The 19,022-nt window shown below is 37.8% G+C and overlaps 1 protein-coding gene and 1 pseudogene across 1 annotated transcript; both read right to left on the bottom strand.

Moving 5' to 3' along the window:
• Positions 1-1,565: 1,565 nt before the first annotated feature.
• Positions 1,566-3,310, bottom strand: LOC143583472 (protein FAR1-RELATED SEQUENCE 5-like). The gene is made up of 4 exons (XM_077065773.1): positions 3,227-3,310; positions 2,696-2,933; positions 2,372-2,540; positions 1,566-2,016 (listed from the first exon to the last, which is right to left on the bottom strand). The coding sequence occupies exons 1-4, from the start codon at positions 3,308-3,310 to the stop codon at positions 1,566-1,568; spliced, it is 942 nt and encodes a 313-aa protein (XP_076921888.1).
• Positions 3,311-11,540: 8,230 nt separating this feature from the next.
• LOC143583473 (heat shock 70 kDa protein 8-like) lies at positions 11,541-14,132 on the bottom strand (annotated as a pseudogene).
• Positions 14,133-19,022: the final 4,890 nt, after the last annotated feature.

The raw sequence follows: 19,022 nt of genomic DNA, 5'->3' as shown, positions 1-19,022 counted from the left end.
AGTGAAGAAAGTAGACGAGGCAGATTCTCAGTATAAAGGCTTTTTTGCACAACATCAATGTTGGTATGTGATCAAGCTACTGCTACAATTGAAACAATTTGAAGTGCAAAAATAATTACTCTATTTATATCAATAATTACTCTATTTATATCAACAATTACTCTATTTAAAATTGCAGCATGCCGATCATTATGATGAGCAGATTAATGATGAAAGTAGTCTGAAGTTCTTTAAAAGCATTATGGATGAAGTTATTCGAAAATATAAAGTGACAACCTTAAATGGAATGCGCATGTTGTTTATACCAATGGTGATATCTGATCACTATTATGTATTGGTTTTCCACTTGATCGTAGAAAAGATTGAACTGATTGATTACAGTAAAACGAGTGAAAACTTCAAGGATATACCAAACATCATGGTAATACTTGTTACATATATTTTAAATTATATTGATTACCAAAGCTAAAGTCTAATATATTTTGAAAATACTGCAGAGAAATACATTCTGAAACTTCTTAAAATCTAAGAAAAACAAACTTCATACCAAGTTAAGAGTTGCAGAAATCAAAAGAAAGGAGATGCCGTGGAGGACCGAAATAAACAAGATCGACTGTGGTGTTAATTTAATGCGGCATATGGAGAAAAATAAAGGTGAAGATGCATGGGTTTGTGGGTTCTCAAATGATGAAAAAGCTCAACAAAAGCAAATCAATGAATTGAGGCATAAGTTTTTGTCAAAGATGCTCTTATCCGACATAAACAAAGCAAAGGAAGAACTCGTGAGTAAAGCATTAAAATTTGAAGGCGTTGATCCAACGGAACATGAGAAATTGAATGAGAATTTCTTGGAAAAGATATTGAATAGGCAAGAAAAGTTTGCATGAATTTGACAGCTTGTATGAATTTGAAGAAGACAGTTTTTTTTTTTTTTTTTTTTTTTTTTTTTTTGTGTTTTGTTTTGTTTTTTGTCTGTAAAAATTTAGACGTGGCAGGTTGAATTTAGATGTGATGACATTGTCTTGAAGCATGTAATGCTTTTATTACACTAGAATTTGAAGCAGGTAAAATTACTCAAGTTGTATGCTTTTATTACTCTTTTATTATACTAGAATTTGAAGCATGTAAAATTACTCAAGTTGTTTGCTTTTATTACTCTAGTTATGAGATTGCATGTGATTGTTGACTTATAAAATTGTTTGTCCAAATATCAAATAATGTTATAACAATAACAGTGCATGTTAAAATGTTTATTCAACTAGTCATCACAACAATTACACTAATTAATAAAAGAAAGTTATATTGCAAACAATTACCGTGTTAGAAAAAAAAACCTATAATTGCAGTATTTTTTTTTTCATTCTTTCAAGTATTCGTCATACCTTTTATTACACTTTGTAAAATCTAAAGAACTATATAGTATATATCCAATATAATACTTGGTCCATGCGGATGTTTAGGAGGATAAACATGCATTTTATTGCATGTTCTAATATCATGACCTCCCTCACCGCACACCGAGCAAACTCTTGACCGTTTCCCAGCACGACTTGCTGCTATTTCATTTAATGATTTAAATATTTTGTGAGAACCGCTCCTTTATTTCTAATACCAGTTGGAACTCGAATAGTAGACGTTGACGGTTGATCATATACAAGAAGAGAAGCCAACATATCATTTTTCTTCAAAATCGGTTTAGCTTGAGAACCCTCTTCTGCCTTTTCCCTCATGCCATTAATTTGATCTCTAACTTTGCTTAATGTTTCTATGTCCGTGAATAACATATTACATATATTTTCAGTTGCAAACATTATGTCACGGACAATCCCATTAGCCTTATCAATGTCGTCATTAGCAACATCTTTACCAAAAATCGAACACTTGCTTTTATTTGAAACTGCATCCCTCATCCAACGCCTCAAAATATACTTCTTTGGAATCTCATCAATCTCAAAAACGCTAAACGCAACAAAAACATGCCGACACAACAAACCATATTGCTCAAACCTTTTGCAGCTACATGAAGCAGAAAAATCATTATCAGCAACAATGACGGATACATGTGAAATTATAAACATTTAGTTAAATAAAAGTTTCAATAACATAATTACTCTAATTATAGAAATAGTTACTCTACTTACAAAATTATGGTTTTATTTCAAGAATATGTACACTACCCCAAAAAAATTTCTGATATATCATAATGAACATCATAATTACCCTAATTATACTCATAATTACTCTACAACTAAAAAAACAAAAATAATCTTATCTGTCACAATTAACATCATAATTGCTCTACTTATAAATGTAATTACTTTACAACAAAGACAACAAAATGTTATTCATAAAAAATACACTAGAAAAGTACCTGAGGGAAACCTTTTCCAAAAGCTTCTCTATCTTTAACACGATTTTCGCATTCGGTCCATCTTCCACAATGCCAACAGGATGACATCTGTTAATACTACAATATATTTCTTCTTGAACATCCCAAAAGATTGTCTCGGTGTATCTCTTAAGAGCATCAGCCTCAAGTTCTGATTCAGTACATTCACCAGTTTCGTATTCATCGTGTCATGATCATTTTTTCAATGAGCATAACTTTGAGTTTCAAGCGCCATATCAAAATGACTAAAAAACTCGACGAGAGTTAGTTATGAGTTCGAAACAAGACCAAAGAATTGGTTTTCACTCTCAGACCTTGATGTAGTATGCATAAGACCCGATAAAGGCCCATCGCGGTAATATGCTGGAATCCACATTGATCTAAAACCGAACGCAGTAGATATCCAAGAATTTTCAATAAGAACAAATTCATTCACTATTTCATGCCATGTCATCTCAAACTCATCAGGTTCAACGGAATATGTCCAAACTATGTTACAAATACGACGCTTAAAGTCCTCATTGTTACAAAATGTGGGCCCAACCTGAAAACAAAAGAAAGATTTAAGATTATGACATAATATAGTTTGTAATATGAAACTAAATAAATGCTTAAAAAGATAATTACTCTACTTAAAACATTGTAGTTTTATTTCAAAATCTTTACACTAAATCTAAACTCTACAACCTACAATTATTCTAATTACACAAAATAATTACTCAATTTGAGATTTTAATCACAGTATAAAGTTATGAGCAATCTCACTAACTAAAAAAAAATAATTACTCTGGTTAGAAAAATAATTACTCTATTTAAAAATTTAGCAATAATACTAACCTTATCAGCTACTTTCTTCATTATATGCCACATGCATAATCTATGTCTGCTCTCTGTAAAAACAGATTCAATAGCTTGCTTCATGGCGGGATAACAATCTCTGGTAATTGAACTTTTAACTTGTGAAATTCTGTACAAAATCGAAAGCCTAGTGAGCACGTTTATGAGATCTTTGATAAAGGTAATGAGTTAGTGGTGTCGTGATACCCCTCTAGGTTGTGGAGCAACGATAGTGGTTGTGGCGAACATTGGTGCCACAATAACTAGTATGTGGTTGAGAGGCCATAGTTGTGCCGCTGACAGCGAGCAGGTTGTGGCAAACAATGGTGAGAAAGTTACGCTAACCCATTAAGTAGATCTAAATTTACATACGGAGAAAACTAGTGGACCTGACCAGGAACCAGTTCCTACCCGTACCCGACCAGCGGGTATGACCGATTTCTCCCCAGAGCCGTACCCGGAACCGGTGGAACTGGAATAAGAAATACCCGGTCAAAACCCGAAAAAACCTGTCAAAACCTGGTCAGATACGCGACTATACCGGTTCCTTCCCGAACCCGGTTTCATTTTTGTTGACCATACCCGGGACCGGTTCCTACCCGGTTCCGGGTTTAAAAATTACCCAATTTTTGTGCATGTCTAACATGCACTCATGACATACTAAAGTAAACCATCACAAAATACACAAGGCCCTGACTACCAGCATGAGGAGCAGACACATTAAACTAAAACAACCCACATCATACAAGTGTTGGAAATATGGACCGATCCGCTTAGGTCAACGCGGCTGACCGGGTTATGACCCGTAAGAGTTACACCTTGGGAAACGAACATAAAATCCTATTAAATTTGTTAACCGGTATTGACGAACAATTAACGGGATTATTGTTTATACTATTTATAAATAATAATCTCCTAAAGTTTATTTATTGGATAAATAGACATGGACCGGACTTTTAAACGAGTTAAACTTTTGGGCTTGATTAATATCTATTAACTATATTATTATATGATTATTTATATTAATAGATTTTATTTAAACAAAAAGATAAAAAGGCCCACCTGATCTCTCTCGTTTATATATATATACATATAACTCCAAAGGGTTAGGAGGTGAGAAACAAGGCAGCCGCAAAACCAATTAATATACTCCGTATATTGTTTCGAAAGGCTAACGTCGCCGCCTCCTTAAGCCGTCGACCGACACCGCGTAGCATCATAAGCCACTATTGTCCCATCCAAACTCCACCAACTGAACTTGCTGCTATCGCCGAACCTATTCGCCGCCACCGCAAGCCAGGTTGTCTCGGTTCGTCACATAGCAACGTTCGTTGAACCTCGGTTTCTCAACCGGTTATTCATTAACCGAGGTAAAATTAAATAATGTCGGGTTAGATTTATATTGTTAATTTGATTGTTCGTATCGTACTCGTATCGTTTGTAACCAGATCCTGTACGGTTCCGTTATATGGTGATTAGTCGTTTTATATTCCGCTGCGTATTTTGTTATTAATGTGATTAATAATTATGAAACTTATTTTATTAAACCGGGTTTAAAAGTTAAACCATTGACTGGTCACCACTGAAACTCAACAGTGGTATTAGAGCCTTGGTTACAACATACGAGTCGAATCAGGTCTTTTCACTGGATCTACATCATAAACTTCAAGCTAGTTGAAGTTTTTGATCTAGATATGTTTTTGAGCAATCTTGGTTTGGTCAAATTTTATTTATTTTATTTGACCAAAATATTGCTCAATTTTATTTTTTGGTTGTTTAATTTTGGCCATTTGGATTGTTCAAAGTTGTATTTTATTTTTTGGTTTTATTTTATGGTTTTTGGCCACTTTGATAGTTCAAGATTGTAATAGATATGGTTTGGTTTTTCATTATATGTATTTTTAATATTGTAATGAAGAAGACCCGAAGGAAAACCGAGGACGAGCTCGTGGAGTTCTTAAAGTCAGTGGGAGTTAGCAAAGATGACCGGATGCACCAGGAGTCCATCCTTGTGGTTGTTTGTGTTGTGCCCCCTTGACTCATTTGGTCTTGTTAATAGGCTCTAGCAAGACCAATCACCTTTTGGCCATTTAAGATTTACATATTCCTGTTCGCTATTGTGGTTGCTTGCTTGATTATAATAGGTTATAATACCACCAACCTAATACCAAATATTATACTAAATTTGATTTTCCAAAACCTTATAACTTAATAGTTTAACTATTAACTTAAAATTGGTTAGTCATATCGCGACAAACTTAGTTTTAATAGGTTATTTAAAACTGAGTGTCCTGAGAAATGAAAGGGTTCATCAAGTTGTCTCGATTAATATAGTAAAACGGGACTTTTACTCTATTCAGTAAATTCTAAAATTAATCCCAATTTTAAAATCAATATTTAATGCCATCCTACTATAAGCCACACTTGAGGCATACTGCGAAATTTCAAGTGTTTGGAGCTACAGCACCGTACTTGGTTTCTAGCCTATCCCTTTAAGGTGAAAGGGTTTCGTTGACACATCCGACCCTTTCACTCGTGTCTGTACTAGGGCGACTATTATTTTACTCTTCTGTTACGTGCTACAGCTGTCTGAAGACTAAGGTGGGCATAGATGAGGCTAAACGTATCTACTTGGGCAATTGTTGTCTTAAAAGGCCTCATAACCGAGAGTTGTGCTCTATTCATAATTGGAAATCGTTGTCAGTCTGCCTAATCACTTACTAATGTTGTGTGCTACAGCTGCCATTACTAACTGGAAGCCAGATTATCATATCCCCATTTTATTAATGTTAATTGGGTCATTAATAATAGGATTACAACGTCGAAAATACTAATTAAATTTACTTTTCCTTTATTAATCAGATGTCATCAAACGAAAATTCACCCTATGCCCTTAAGTCTATCCTTGAGAAGGATAAACTGAATGGTACCAACTTTATCGAATGGCACCACAACTTGAGATTTGTTCTCACCATGGCAAAGTGGCCTGTACGTTCTCGATGGACCTGTTCCAACCGAGCCTGAAAACAACACAGCCGTTGCTCGAAAAGTTCTTGAGAAACACAGGGAGACTCGGCTGATGTCTCCTGTATCATGCTAGCCACCATGACTTCTGAGCTTGCTAAAGGCTTAGAAGACGTTGGTGCCAATGAGATGCTTGAGCAACTTAAGGGCATGTTCCAGAAAAAAGCCCGTCAGGAACGGTTCGACACCATGAAGCAGCTCATTAGCTGCAAGATGGCAGAGTGGTCTCCCGTCAGTGCGCATGTCCTAAAGATGAAGGGGCACATCGATCAGCTTAAGAAACTTGATTATCCCCTGCCTGATGAGATGGCAGCGGATTTCATCCTCAACTCTCACTCCAGCTCTTACGACCAGTTCGTAATGAATTTCAACGGTGAAGACAGTTCCAGAGCTGCACTACATGCTCAAGATGGTTGAGATGAACATTCCTTCAGGGACCAATCAAGTTCTGATTATCCGATCTGCTGGTGTCAAGAAGCCTAATTCCAAGAACTGGGGTTATAAGGGTAAATGCAAGAAGAATGTTACCATTGCTGTCGCTAGTGCCACCAATGCTAACAAAGGGGTTTCAAAGATACCGCCGCCGCCCCTTGAGGAGCGCCAGTGCTACTGATGCAACCAAATGGGACACTGGGTGCGAAACTGTCCCGAATACCTTGCTGAGATCAAGATGAAGAGAGCCAATGGTGAAGGCTCTTCTCGAGGTATTCCTATATACGTTATCGAACTTTTCACTATCTTTAGCAACACATGGGTATTTGATACCGGATGTGGTTTCCACATTGTTAATGTCTTGCAGAAGCCTGAAAAGTGGAGGAAACTGAATAAAGGCAGCATGGAACTTATCATTGGAGATGAGAAGAGAGTACCGGTTCTGGCAACTGGAGTTTTTTATTTTTACTTGTCCATCTGGCCAAGTTTTTCATTTGAATAATTGTTTGTATGCTCCTGGTTTGACCAGAAACATCATTTCAGTTTCGTTGTTGTTTGAACAAGGTTTTAAGTACGTTTTTAATGGCATGGCTATTTCTGCTTACTTGAATAATATCTTTTATTTTGAGGCTAAACCTCGAAATGGTATTTATGAGATTGATGTTCAAACTAATAATAACATATATAATCTTTCAAAACGTATTAGATCTGGCATTAATGATACTTTTCTATGGCATTGCCGACTTGGCCCCATAAGCAAGGCAAGAGTTAAAAGACTCCAATCCGAAGGGATTCTTGAATCCACAGGACCGGACTCTTCTGACAATTGTGTATCTTGCTTAGCCGGAAAACTCGCTAAGGACTCCTTCACTCATAAAAGTGAACGAGCAAGAGATCTATTAGGACTCTTACATACTGATGTGTGTGGACCTTTCAGAACCATGTCTAGAAACCATGAAAGATACTTCGTTTCTTTTATCGACGATTATAGTCGATATGCTTATGTGTATCTTATGAAACAAAAGCATGAAACTTGGTTAAACCATTAAGATGCTTCGATCAGATCAAGGTGGAAAGTATCTCAGCTCAGAGTTCATCAGTCATCTAAAAGAGTGTGGAATTGTTTCACACCTCACTCCACCTGGCACACCCCAACATAATGGCGTGAGCGAGAGGAGGAATCGAACTTTGCTAAACATGTTTCGAACGACGATGTGTAGAAATAACTTGCCTCACTCCTTTTGCGGTTATGCCCTTATGACCTCTACCCGCATTGTCAATGTGGCTCCAACTAAGAAGGTAGACAAAACCCCATATGAGATATGGCATGGGAGAAAGCCCAACTTGTCTTTCCTTAGAGTACGGGGATGCGATGCTTATATCACAAGTGAATCTGATAATAAGGTCGATCCACGCGTCGTAAAAGTTGTTTTCGTCTGATACTATAACCAAAGCGGTTATTGTTTCTTTCATCGTGATACAAATTCTATTTCTATCAAGAGGAAAGATCACTTCCTCGAGAAAGAATTTCTCGATCGGGAACTGGAGATAACATTGTCGATCTTGAAGAAATTCAAGAACCACAAACAACCGCTGAGGAAGTTGGAGCGTCTGATCAACAAGTTGTTGTTCCTGATACGTCAGACGTGAACACGAGCGTTCGCAGAAGTAGTAGGACTCCCGTACCAAATTCTAGATACCTATGGAATTTAGATGGCCCCGAAATCTTATTAGTAGCTGAGTCTAATGACGAACCTACTAACTACAAATCTACAGTCTTGGATCCGGAATCTGAGAAATGGCGAGATGCCATGAACACCGAGATGCAATCTATGCATGATAACAAAGTTTGGAACATGGTTGAGCTACCCCCCGATGGTCGGGCAGTAGGGAGCAAATGGATTTTCAAGAGAAAAACCGACATGCATGGAAATGTGCAAACCTATAAAGCACGGCTAGTCGCAAAAGGTTTTACTCAAACTCAAGGGGTTGACTATGATGAAGCCTTTTCGCCCGTTGCTATGACTAAGTCAATAAGGATATTACTTGCCATAACCGCGTACTATGATTACGAGATATGGAAAATGGGTGTCAAAACCGCTTTTCTTAATGGACATCTTTCTGAAGATGTTTATATGGTTCAGCCTAAAGGTTTTTTCGATCCTAAATATCCTAATAGGGTTTGCAAATTGAATAAGTCCATTTATGGACTCAAGCAAGCATCTCGAAGCTGGAATCTTCACTTTGATGAGAAAATCATAGAGTTTGGTTTTGTAAAAAATGAAGATGAGCCTTGTGTTTACAGAAAGACTAGTGGGAGCACTATATCATTCCTCATCTTGTATGTGGATGATATACTGATAATTGGAAACAACATTCCTATGCTTAAGGAAGTAAAGCACTGGTTGAAATCTTGTTTTGTAATGAAAGATCTTGAAGAAGCCGCATATATTCTGGGAATAAAGATCTATAGAAATAGATCTAAGAGGATTCTAGGGTTAAGTCAAAGTACAAACATAGACAAGGTCATGGCACGCTTCTCAATGGTTAACTCCAAGAAAGGAGCTGTTCTCATTGCTAAAGGAACCGTGTTGAGGAAATTGCAATCTCCGGAAACGGACATTAAGACAAAGCACATGCAAGCAATTCCATATGCTTCAGCAATTGGCCAAAGATATGTTCTTAGTGTTTGGAGGAGTGGAAGATGAGCACACTGTAAGGTGTTACACTGATGCTAATTTCTAGAGTGACCGAGATGTTTCTCGCTCATAATCTGCTTGGATGAAGAAATTCATAGCCAACCTCGATCTGGTTCCAAGTTTATGAAAAGATCGACGTAATATGTGATAACACAGGTGCTATTGCTCAAGCCAAAGAGCCCCAATTATCATCACATGGCCAAGCAAAATTTTAGTTCCACTATGTACGGGAGATAATGGAACGTGGTGACATCATAATTAGCAAAGTAGACACAGATCAAAACCTAGCAGACCTGTTCACTAAGCCGATGACTCAGGACATGCATGACCATAACAGGGATGCTATCGGTCTTAGATTGGCTAGTAATTTGTTTTGATTTAGTATTTGGATGTATGAACATTTAAATAGTTATACTTTTAAGTTCACTTTTGATTTAATGGTTAAATGCAAATGTTGAATACTATAACTGTGTTTGTTTTAATACGTTTAATCCATGAATATTGTATTCTAAATTATCCGTAGTCGGTCAGACTCGTGGGAGCGATTCTGAATTAAGACTATTCTTACTTTGGACTCAAAGAGTTGACTTCCAAACTCGCAAGCCTCATTATGAATGACGTTGGATGTAACTCGCATCAAATCATCTTCATGGGTCATAGTCATAAGATGCATTTGATATTGGTATGCTCATTTAGTAACCATAGACCTGAGATACATATTAGAACTTTCATTTACTAAAGATATTCTTTGATCAGTGTCAAACGCTGTCGTGTAACTGCCAGTCATAAATGCATTGGTTTGGAGTATTCTGAAGTTCAATGGGAGTTGTATGTAATCAAGATGGGATTATGTACACTTTTAAGATATGTAACAATTAGACATGTTGGCGCCTTCGTTGATTCAACTGGTGAAGTGTGAGGCCTAACCCAAACTTACTTTTTGTTTGATTGGACCACTTTGACTCGAGAACAAAAAGGACAATGGTTGAACGCCATATGAGATTGATCTGATCCATGTCTCATTGTTCAACTGGCGTGTTATATAGAAAGGATATATGACAATGATTACTATAATTTCATTATCTTACAATATTGTATTCCAAGATCTTTTGGTTAATGAATTTAAAATGTCATAATTTGTTGGGGCAGCCATGTGTAGCTAGAGCACCGCTGGTTGTCAGCGTTGAGAAACTTAACCGGAATCCGTCCAAGTGGGAGATTGTTGGAAATATGGACCGGTCCGCTTAAGTCAATGAAGTTGCCCGGGTTATGACCCGTAAGAGTTACACCTTGGGCAACGAACATAAATCCGCTTAAATTTGTTAACCGGTATTGACGAATAATTAACGGGATTATTGTTTATAATATTTATAAATAATAATCTCCTAAAGTTTATTTATTGGATAAATAGACGTGGACTGGACTTTTAAACGAGTTAAACTTTTGGGCTTGATTAATATCTATTAACTATATTATTATATGATAATTTATATTAATAGATTTTTTTTAATCAAAGGATAAAAAGGCCCTTCTGATCTCTCTCGTTTATATATATATATATATATATATATATATATATATATATATATATATATATATATATATATATATATATATATATATATATATATATATATATATAACTCCAAAGGGTTTGGAGGTGAGAAACAAGGCAGCTGCAAAACCAATTAATATACTCCGTATATTGTTTCGAAAAGGCTAACGTCGCCGCCTCCTTAAGCCGCTGACCGACACCGCGTAGTGTCATAAGCCACAATTATCCCATCCGAACTCCACCAACCGGACTTGCTGCTGTCGCCGAACCTATTCGCCGCTACCGCAAGCCGGGTTGTCTCGGTACGTCACATAGCAACATTCGTTGAACCTCGATGTCTCATCCGGTTATTCAATAACTGAGTTAAAATTAAATATTGTCGGTTTAGATTTATATTTAATTTGATTGTTCGTATCGTTTGTAACCGGATCCTGTACGGTTCCGTTATATGGTGATTACTCGTTTTATATTCCGCTGCGTATTCTGTTATTAATGTGATTAGTAATTATGAAACTAACTTTATTAAACCAGGTTTAAAAGTTAAACCGTTAACTGATCACCACTGAAACTCAACAACAAGACCAAGCCTCTTTCCTGACCACACTTTATTACAACCATGAATAAAAAGAACACAAACAAAGAAAACACGGATGAACACAAATCTTTAAGTGTTAAGCTTGCTTTGAAAAGTCACCAAGTCCAGAGTAGACCCCAATAACCTATTTAAAGCATCAGCACACAATCCATGCCCTTCATCAGCCATTGGGAGTCTTACTTCCATCAACGGAACCACTGGATTCCGCGACCCAGACCCCGGCATCACAACACAAGCCATAACTCTCAGCATATTTGAGGCATCAATGTCCATACACACATTAATCTACGGTACTATAAAGGTAGGGTACCAAAAAGACCCAAATACCCTTAAGTGCTACCCGCGAGTTAACCAGAAGTCCCTCATAAGGAACCTGCGGGGCATACGAACCATCCGCATAACTATAGGCGGAAGAAACATCCCCGCAAGACATACGGAAGCATCCTGGCACCCTCAAAAGTCGTCCGCATGACGGAACATTCGTCCACATAAATAACGACGAGGTAATGTACCGGGACAGCTGTCAATAACTAATTACCTTCTCAAGACGCTTTCTTGGGCAATACGTGATCCCTTGGCCAATCAACTAGTGACACCTGGCAAGGTCGTTATAACCAAGCACATGGCCAATATTACCCATTAACCAATGTCAGAGACACGCGTGTCCAGGTTGTTATACATGCACATGCAACGTATAGACTGAACCTATTATATGAAGACACGTGTCCAGGCGGTTATAAGAGCATCTTCTAAAGGGACAGCTGGCCCAATCACTTCCCCACGCCCTTCGGCTATAAATAACCCATTGATCAACATGAGGTATTCATTCACTCCCACTGTACATTCACTATTTACTTAAGTACTTTATCTTCATCGGAATAGTACTTATTCTCATGCCGAAAGGGTGGTTATGTGAAGACCCCCCCTCTTGTCCTTCGCGTAACGAGCTCACGGTGTTTGTTTTGCAGGTTCACGTAATTGGACTTTTGGAATTGTATTCATATCGCATCGGCAGTTAACCTTATTCTACCTTATGGACTCATTAGATTTAGGACCCATTAAGGGGATTAGATCCGTGTTTCTTCAGGTACCCATCTCGGGGCTGCACGTATCCCCACAACCATAAAATACCCCAACAACAACTACTTCTCATAATCTCCTTGTTCATACACCAGAATCAAAGCTTCAGTTTGGTTATCATGCGAAGTTGTAAATAGCATCTGTCTCCTGGCAGGCAAAGTAGTATTGTGATATATAATTGGTACAAAACCGTTCCCGTCAGCTCGAATCCCAATGCTATGTGCGTTTATTTGAATGGTTAAAAGGTCTAAACTTCTAAAAGGATCGATCACACCGGAAGCCAGCAAACTTTCTAGTGCTGCCCCACGAACAACAACTTCCATTGGGTTAATAGCCATGTAGCTTTCACTTTTTTTACAAATACCCAACACCATATTCTTCATTTTTGAGATATTTGAACACCCACCAACAAGAATCACGTCATTGATGTATTCTGGTTTCTCAACCTTGGACTCACGCAGGCACTTTGTTATCAGCGAAGCACACTTTTCGAAAACGCCTTTGTTGATTTCCTCAAACTCTTCCACGTCAATGACCCTACATATTCTCGTCCCTTTTCCAAGGTCAACATCGATTTGAACACTCGGTTGAGAGGATAACCTCGTGTATCGCGTCCTGCGTTGCCACCCGAAGAACACCCATGGATTTGATCTCTTCCCATCCGTGGTTCGAAAAGATACAATCCATATCCGGTACAAGATGGCGCATCATGTTTTGAACAAATCCTCCCCCTAAGAAAGTCCCTGAGAATGCCTTCATTAGCGAGACTCCCCCAGCCGTGGCTATAATAGAGGCATCACAATATCCTGCACCCATGTTGAATATAAGCCCGATTTTCTCACTCCCACTGTCGGCCATACTTTTGGTTGAAGCCAGCTGTTGCTGGGCATACAGCAAAGCAACAACTGCTGGCTCAGGCATTAGTCTCAAGAAATGCAGGCCTGCCATGGCGCACGACCGTGCGATGCGTGTTAACCGGGACAGGCTAAACGTAGCCGGTACGGTTAACACGGCATCTCACCCAGGGCGCTTGAGGCGAGCTTCTGCTAGGGCTTTGAGTTCCACAAGGTATATAGTAAGCACTTCCTCGGGTGTAGTTGACCTCCACATGTTGTTGACCAAAGCTGCAATAAACGGCATGACGCCAATACCCAAGGCTTGAATAAGAAAGGGCAACGTTTTGCTGATTTGAAAAATGACAGGTTCGGTGTCGAGCCGTCCGATCAGGCGTTTCAAGTTGAAGACGGTGGCACCGGAAAACATTTCGTAGTCGTGAGATAGTTGGTTGGTGACTCCGCCTACTGGTGAGGCGGATTCGTCTTTGAAGGTGACGTATCATTTCATTAGCTTTTGGTTACGGGTGTTCCTGATAAGCTCAACTTGGGAGCCGTTCCAAACGGCTAGACTGCATTGGCATGTACTGATGTCGATGCCGATTGCGATTTCAGTGAATGCTATTTCCTCCTTGCTCGTTTCGCTGTCGGAAGCGACAGCGTATCCGTATCCTAGTTCTTCGCTCATTCTGCCTGCCGGCGTGCAATGCCAAGAGATTATTAGTATTATTTAATTAGTCAAACACATGCATCAAATTAAGAAAAGAAGCGAATAATTAATTTATGGATTACTAACAAATGAAAAAGTGGATTGTGTATAACAGAACATAACAGAATAGAACATACTTTGTATGTGTGTGTGATGCAGCAGCGAAATAGGAGTGATGCGGGACACACATATAAGGTGCTGCCAAGGGGACGAAGTAGAAGGTTTGAGAAGCTGATGGAAGGCACTTGGGCTGAATGAGTAAATGGATTGAAGTCTGATTTAGCCAGATTTCATAATGTTTGTTTCACCATTTTGGGACATCTGAATGGCTAACTCGGCATCTTAATTAATCAGACTAAAAACAACGCTAAATGAAAAATAAGACTCCGCTACCTGGATTACCCTAATAACTTGTTCCTTCATCATCGCTGATTTTTACGCAACAAGGTCTCCTTCGTCGTTGCTAAAAGATCCCGTCCATCATAAAAAGGTTTGTGCTATCCTAGTTGCTCTCCTCATCGATTTTCAGTAACCCTTGCCATCGATTTACAGTTATTTTCATATAAATGAATACAATTGGGTCTGCTACTAATCGTAAATCCTAGCCGCTTATTTCCAGTTTCAGTAACCCGATTCAGTTTCATATAACTGTTACTCTTTTAGTTAACAAGTATGAATGGAAATTGGATTACTAATTTCTTAATTCTTATGAATTGGAAACTCAATTCCTAATTCTTTTTGTTAACCTAATCATATGGCATGTGTTATTGTGTGTGGTGCCGTTGCGATATCTTGCAATTCTTAATTTTAATAAATGTGTTGCCTTTTGAAGCATGTCAACCGAACCCATTTCCGATTAACTTTGGGATTGATGACTGAATTTTTAAATTAGGCTTATTTCTTTACTAATTTGATTTGTTAATTAGGGCCGATTTTTTTAGTAAATTTTTATAACAATCAAGTTAGAATCCTTAACCGAAACTTTAACCGAAACAATCAATTAGACCTCTGCACCATTCAGATTGAAGCTTTAACCGAACCCAAAAAAACTTAAACATAAACAAATAAACTGTTATTATTATTTTTTTTAATGAAGTTGACCAGATTGGCATTTTCCCCTGGAATTTCCCACATCATGACCCATTTATTTTTTAACATGCAAACCCACAATTTTCTTTTAAGAGTTTTTGATTGGGTTTGATTTGTGATGAGATTTCCAACAAAAAGATAGGGATAGCAGTGGGCAATGGTGGATTCCACGACTTTTTTCTAAGCAACACATATCCAAAAGTTTACAATTCACAATTTTTGGATGTGTAGCATACTTTGTTCAACGGAATTGTTTTTTTTATAAAGAGTTAAGTGTCAAAATTGTCCCCGAGGTTTAATGAAATATGCGACATTTGTCTAAATAGTTTATTTTTGCATCTGAACCATTGAGGTTTCCCATTTATTATCAATGTCGTCCAAACTGTTAACTCCATTTAATTTGACCGTTAACTCAAGGAAAATTATGTCTTTTAACTTATTTATTGTTTAAAAAATTAAAAAAACCGTAAATTATGTTTATTTAAATTAAGTGGGACCCATCTTCATCGATCCAACCTTACCCTATTTCCACCCACCCACTTCCATTACCGCTCCAATGGCAGCTTCGTATTGTTATCCAAGTAACACTTTCCGACAGTATTCCCATGATCGCAAAACACACCTCAGTATAAATGGTCGCAGAGAAGAAAGGACAGTAAGACCACTTGGTCGGCAATGAAGAACAATAGTACAATCTGTAGATGCCATATTTTCTCTATAAATATCAATGTATAACTGTAACAATGCTCAGATGATTCATCAATGATATTTACCCCTTTAACTATGTGTTTTCCATAATCTCTGATAGTTGTCTCAGATATTACTCACATTACTTCTTATCCGAGCTCGTCTTGATCCGTAATCCTAAAGGGTCAAGATTTGCTTTAACATTGGCACCATTGAATTTGAGTTTTACTGCAATTTTTTATGAGCTTTTGAGATAGTATGAGTAGTGACACCATGACGGAAAAGAAATGTGAAGCTCCAATGGAGGAGTAAGAAGAAATAGAGTAGGAAAGTGAGATAATGGAGGAGTTGGGGGCTGGTTTCTTGCGATGAAATCGGGATTTCCTGATAAATCTCAAAATGCAACAGTAAAAGGAAACAACGATGCAAACATATTTATTCTAAACTCCGGCGACGGATGGCGCAATAGCCGGAGGTGTGGTAAACACAACACCAGCCCGAAAAAACATGATGTAAGGTAATCTTATTCCCACAAACATCACGACCAATACGATGTTCAATACAGTCTCAACACAAACAAGAACACAAATACCAATATTAACACTAAACATCACCTTTACACACCCAATCACGCACACTTCCTAACTACACCGTACCCTTCATTTTAGAACTTTTACTAGACGTATTTCTGAGGACAATGGTCGTCGGGACCACAAACAGTATACCTATTTACCCGGAATCAAAACACGAGACCAGATTCAACCATTCCACTATTCACCCAAGGACCAAACCTATTTGGTTCCTTTACTCCACCTTCGACAACCATCCATAGAACACAATATACGGGAGCACTAGTGATCAATTTAGAAAAAACCGTATACTCGCTGGACTTGACCACACCTTACAAACCATCATCAACCTACACCCAATCCAAATTTACCAAAAGGATCATAGATGCCAAGTTACCAACCAAATTGAAAAGGCCATCCACCATCTACAAATACGACGGCACGAGTGACCCAGATGACCATTTGTTCTCATTGATTGGGACAGCCGAGGTGGAAAGATGGCCGATGTTGGGGTGGGGTTATATGTTCACCCAATCGTTAATGGGGGCAGCTTGAAAGTGGTTCGACAAGTTACCCGCAGGCAGCCCAGATGGCTTCGGAGGCATGGGATGGGTGTTCTTGAAAAACTTTAGCCAATGAAGGAACAGTGCGAAGGAACACACTTTGTTGCACAACCAATTGGAACTAGTACATGGAATGGTTCAACAAAGAAAGCATGGAGGTTATCCATGCGGAAGATTAGGTAAAAATTTATGCCTTTTGTCACGGGTTAAGAAACAACCAATTGGTGGAGAAGCTTCATGAAGATCTACCAGTTACATTGGAAGGGATTAAGGACAAGAAGAAAGCATTCATTAGGGAAAAGGGTGCATTCTAGGTCGAAACGATTACAAGAACATGCGACCCAGAAACAAATGGAGAAAACCAATGCGACGTTAAACAGAAAGAAGCCCAAGTTGGAGTAAGTCAAGACCACAGCCCTATCCAATGATCCAAGACAGAGTTGCTTCGACACCTTGAGGTATTCAGCATCAACAATCATGGCAAAGCCAGTTGTATTACTGACCTGATGAAAACACCGTCAGAAATCTTAGCCATCTAGGACGTAAAGTTTCTGGTGCCATCAAAGCAAAGGCCCACCAAGTTTACCGCATCCACTCATTTTTGTGAATAACACAAGGAGAAGGGGCATCTCACAATCGGATGCTAGGCACATCAAAAAGAGATATAAAAAGTGGTGAAGTCAGGAAAGTTATTACACCTAATAAAGGGAACTCAAAATGTTGATACATGTTTTGCGTCTCGGTCTTTGTATCAGTGTATTTTGTCCTCACTTAAAGTATAAGGGGTATTTTGTTAATTTTATAAAGGTACATTCGCTAATGGAAGACACATTCATTGTGTCCATTCGTTACGCATGTTAACGAATAAGAACAATGAATGCACTTATTCATTAGTATAACGTATATGAGTTAACGTATGATAGCGAATGACGCTCATTCATTATGGCTTGTATAACAAATGAGGTCATCTCCTACATATACCCAGTAAAGCATTGAGTTATTAATTAGTTCTTATTATTATCAGTTGTGTATAGTTACGATGTCCAATTGTTCTCTCAACACACACAGTTAACGTAATCAAGCTTAATCGTAATCATATCATAGACTAGATCCTTAACGTAAATGTAATGATTTCGCAATCGATCAATACACTATTTCTTAAGTGGTATCAGATCTCGTGTCTGATTGATCTACAGTTAGGAAGATTATACGAATCATTGACGCACAAATTGATTGTTAATCGTATTGAATTTGATTCTAGAACTGTACGGACTTGAAATTGATCAAATAATTAGTGTAAACATGGTAATTGATATTGATTGATGTTCGGATTGTTCGTGATGACGTTCTGATCATCTGTGAAGGTTTAATTATATCAATTTGATATAATCCAAAGGAATTGAAGTTTAATAGCATTGAGCAAGAACATAGTATTATTTTGACTGGATTTTGTCCAATATTAAGATTGATTTGGACTGGATTTGAGGTTTGGATTGTTATGAGTGTGTTAGGAATGTTTAGACGAGTATTTATAGATTGGTTATTTGTTGAAATTGTTTAGTTATGGACGAGTTTGACAATTTTATTGTGATTTGGTTTTGGTTTGAATCTGGAAAATGGCTGATGATTTGAATATTTGATGGTTCATTCGTTACCGTTTTAATGTTCATTTGTTATACATAACTGCTCATTCATGTGGCAGTTGTAGTTTTGGCAACTGTCATTCAGTTAGAACAACCCATTCGTTTGAACAATAGCACATTCATTCATTTAAAACATTATTCGTCATAATACTCATATTGTTTATTCGTTTGAATAATATTGCTCATTCGTTATTGTTCATCCGCTTCAACAGTAACATTCGTTATATCCACATTCGTTAGCCAAGACAAACTCATTCGTTAACAAAAAAGACTTATTCGTTCATAAATTATCTCACATTCCTTACCCATTCGTTACCC

The sequence above is a fragment of the Bidens hawaiensis genome, unplaced genomic scaffold (genome assembly GCF_021521415.1).
Source record: "Bidens hawaiensis isolate Kalapana, Puna unplaced genomic scaffold, B.hawaiensis_p1.1 tig00032407_1, whole genome shotgun sequence".
NCBI classification, from domain to species: Eukaryota; Viridiplantae; Streptophyta; class Magnoliopsida; order Asterales; family Asteraceae; genus Bidens; species Bidens hawaiensis.
Note: the sequence above shows the minus strand (reverse complement) of the source record. Positions and strands in the feature narration are given on the sequence as shown.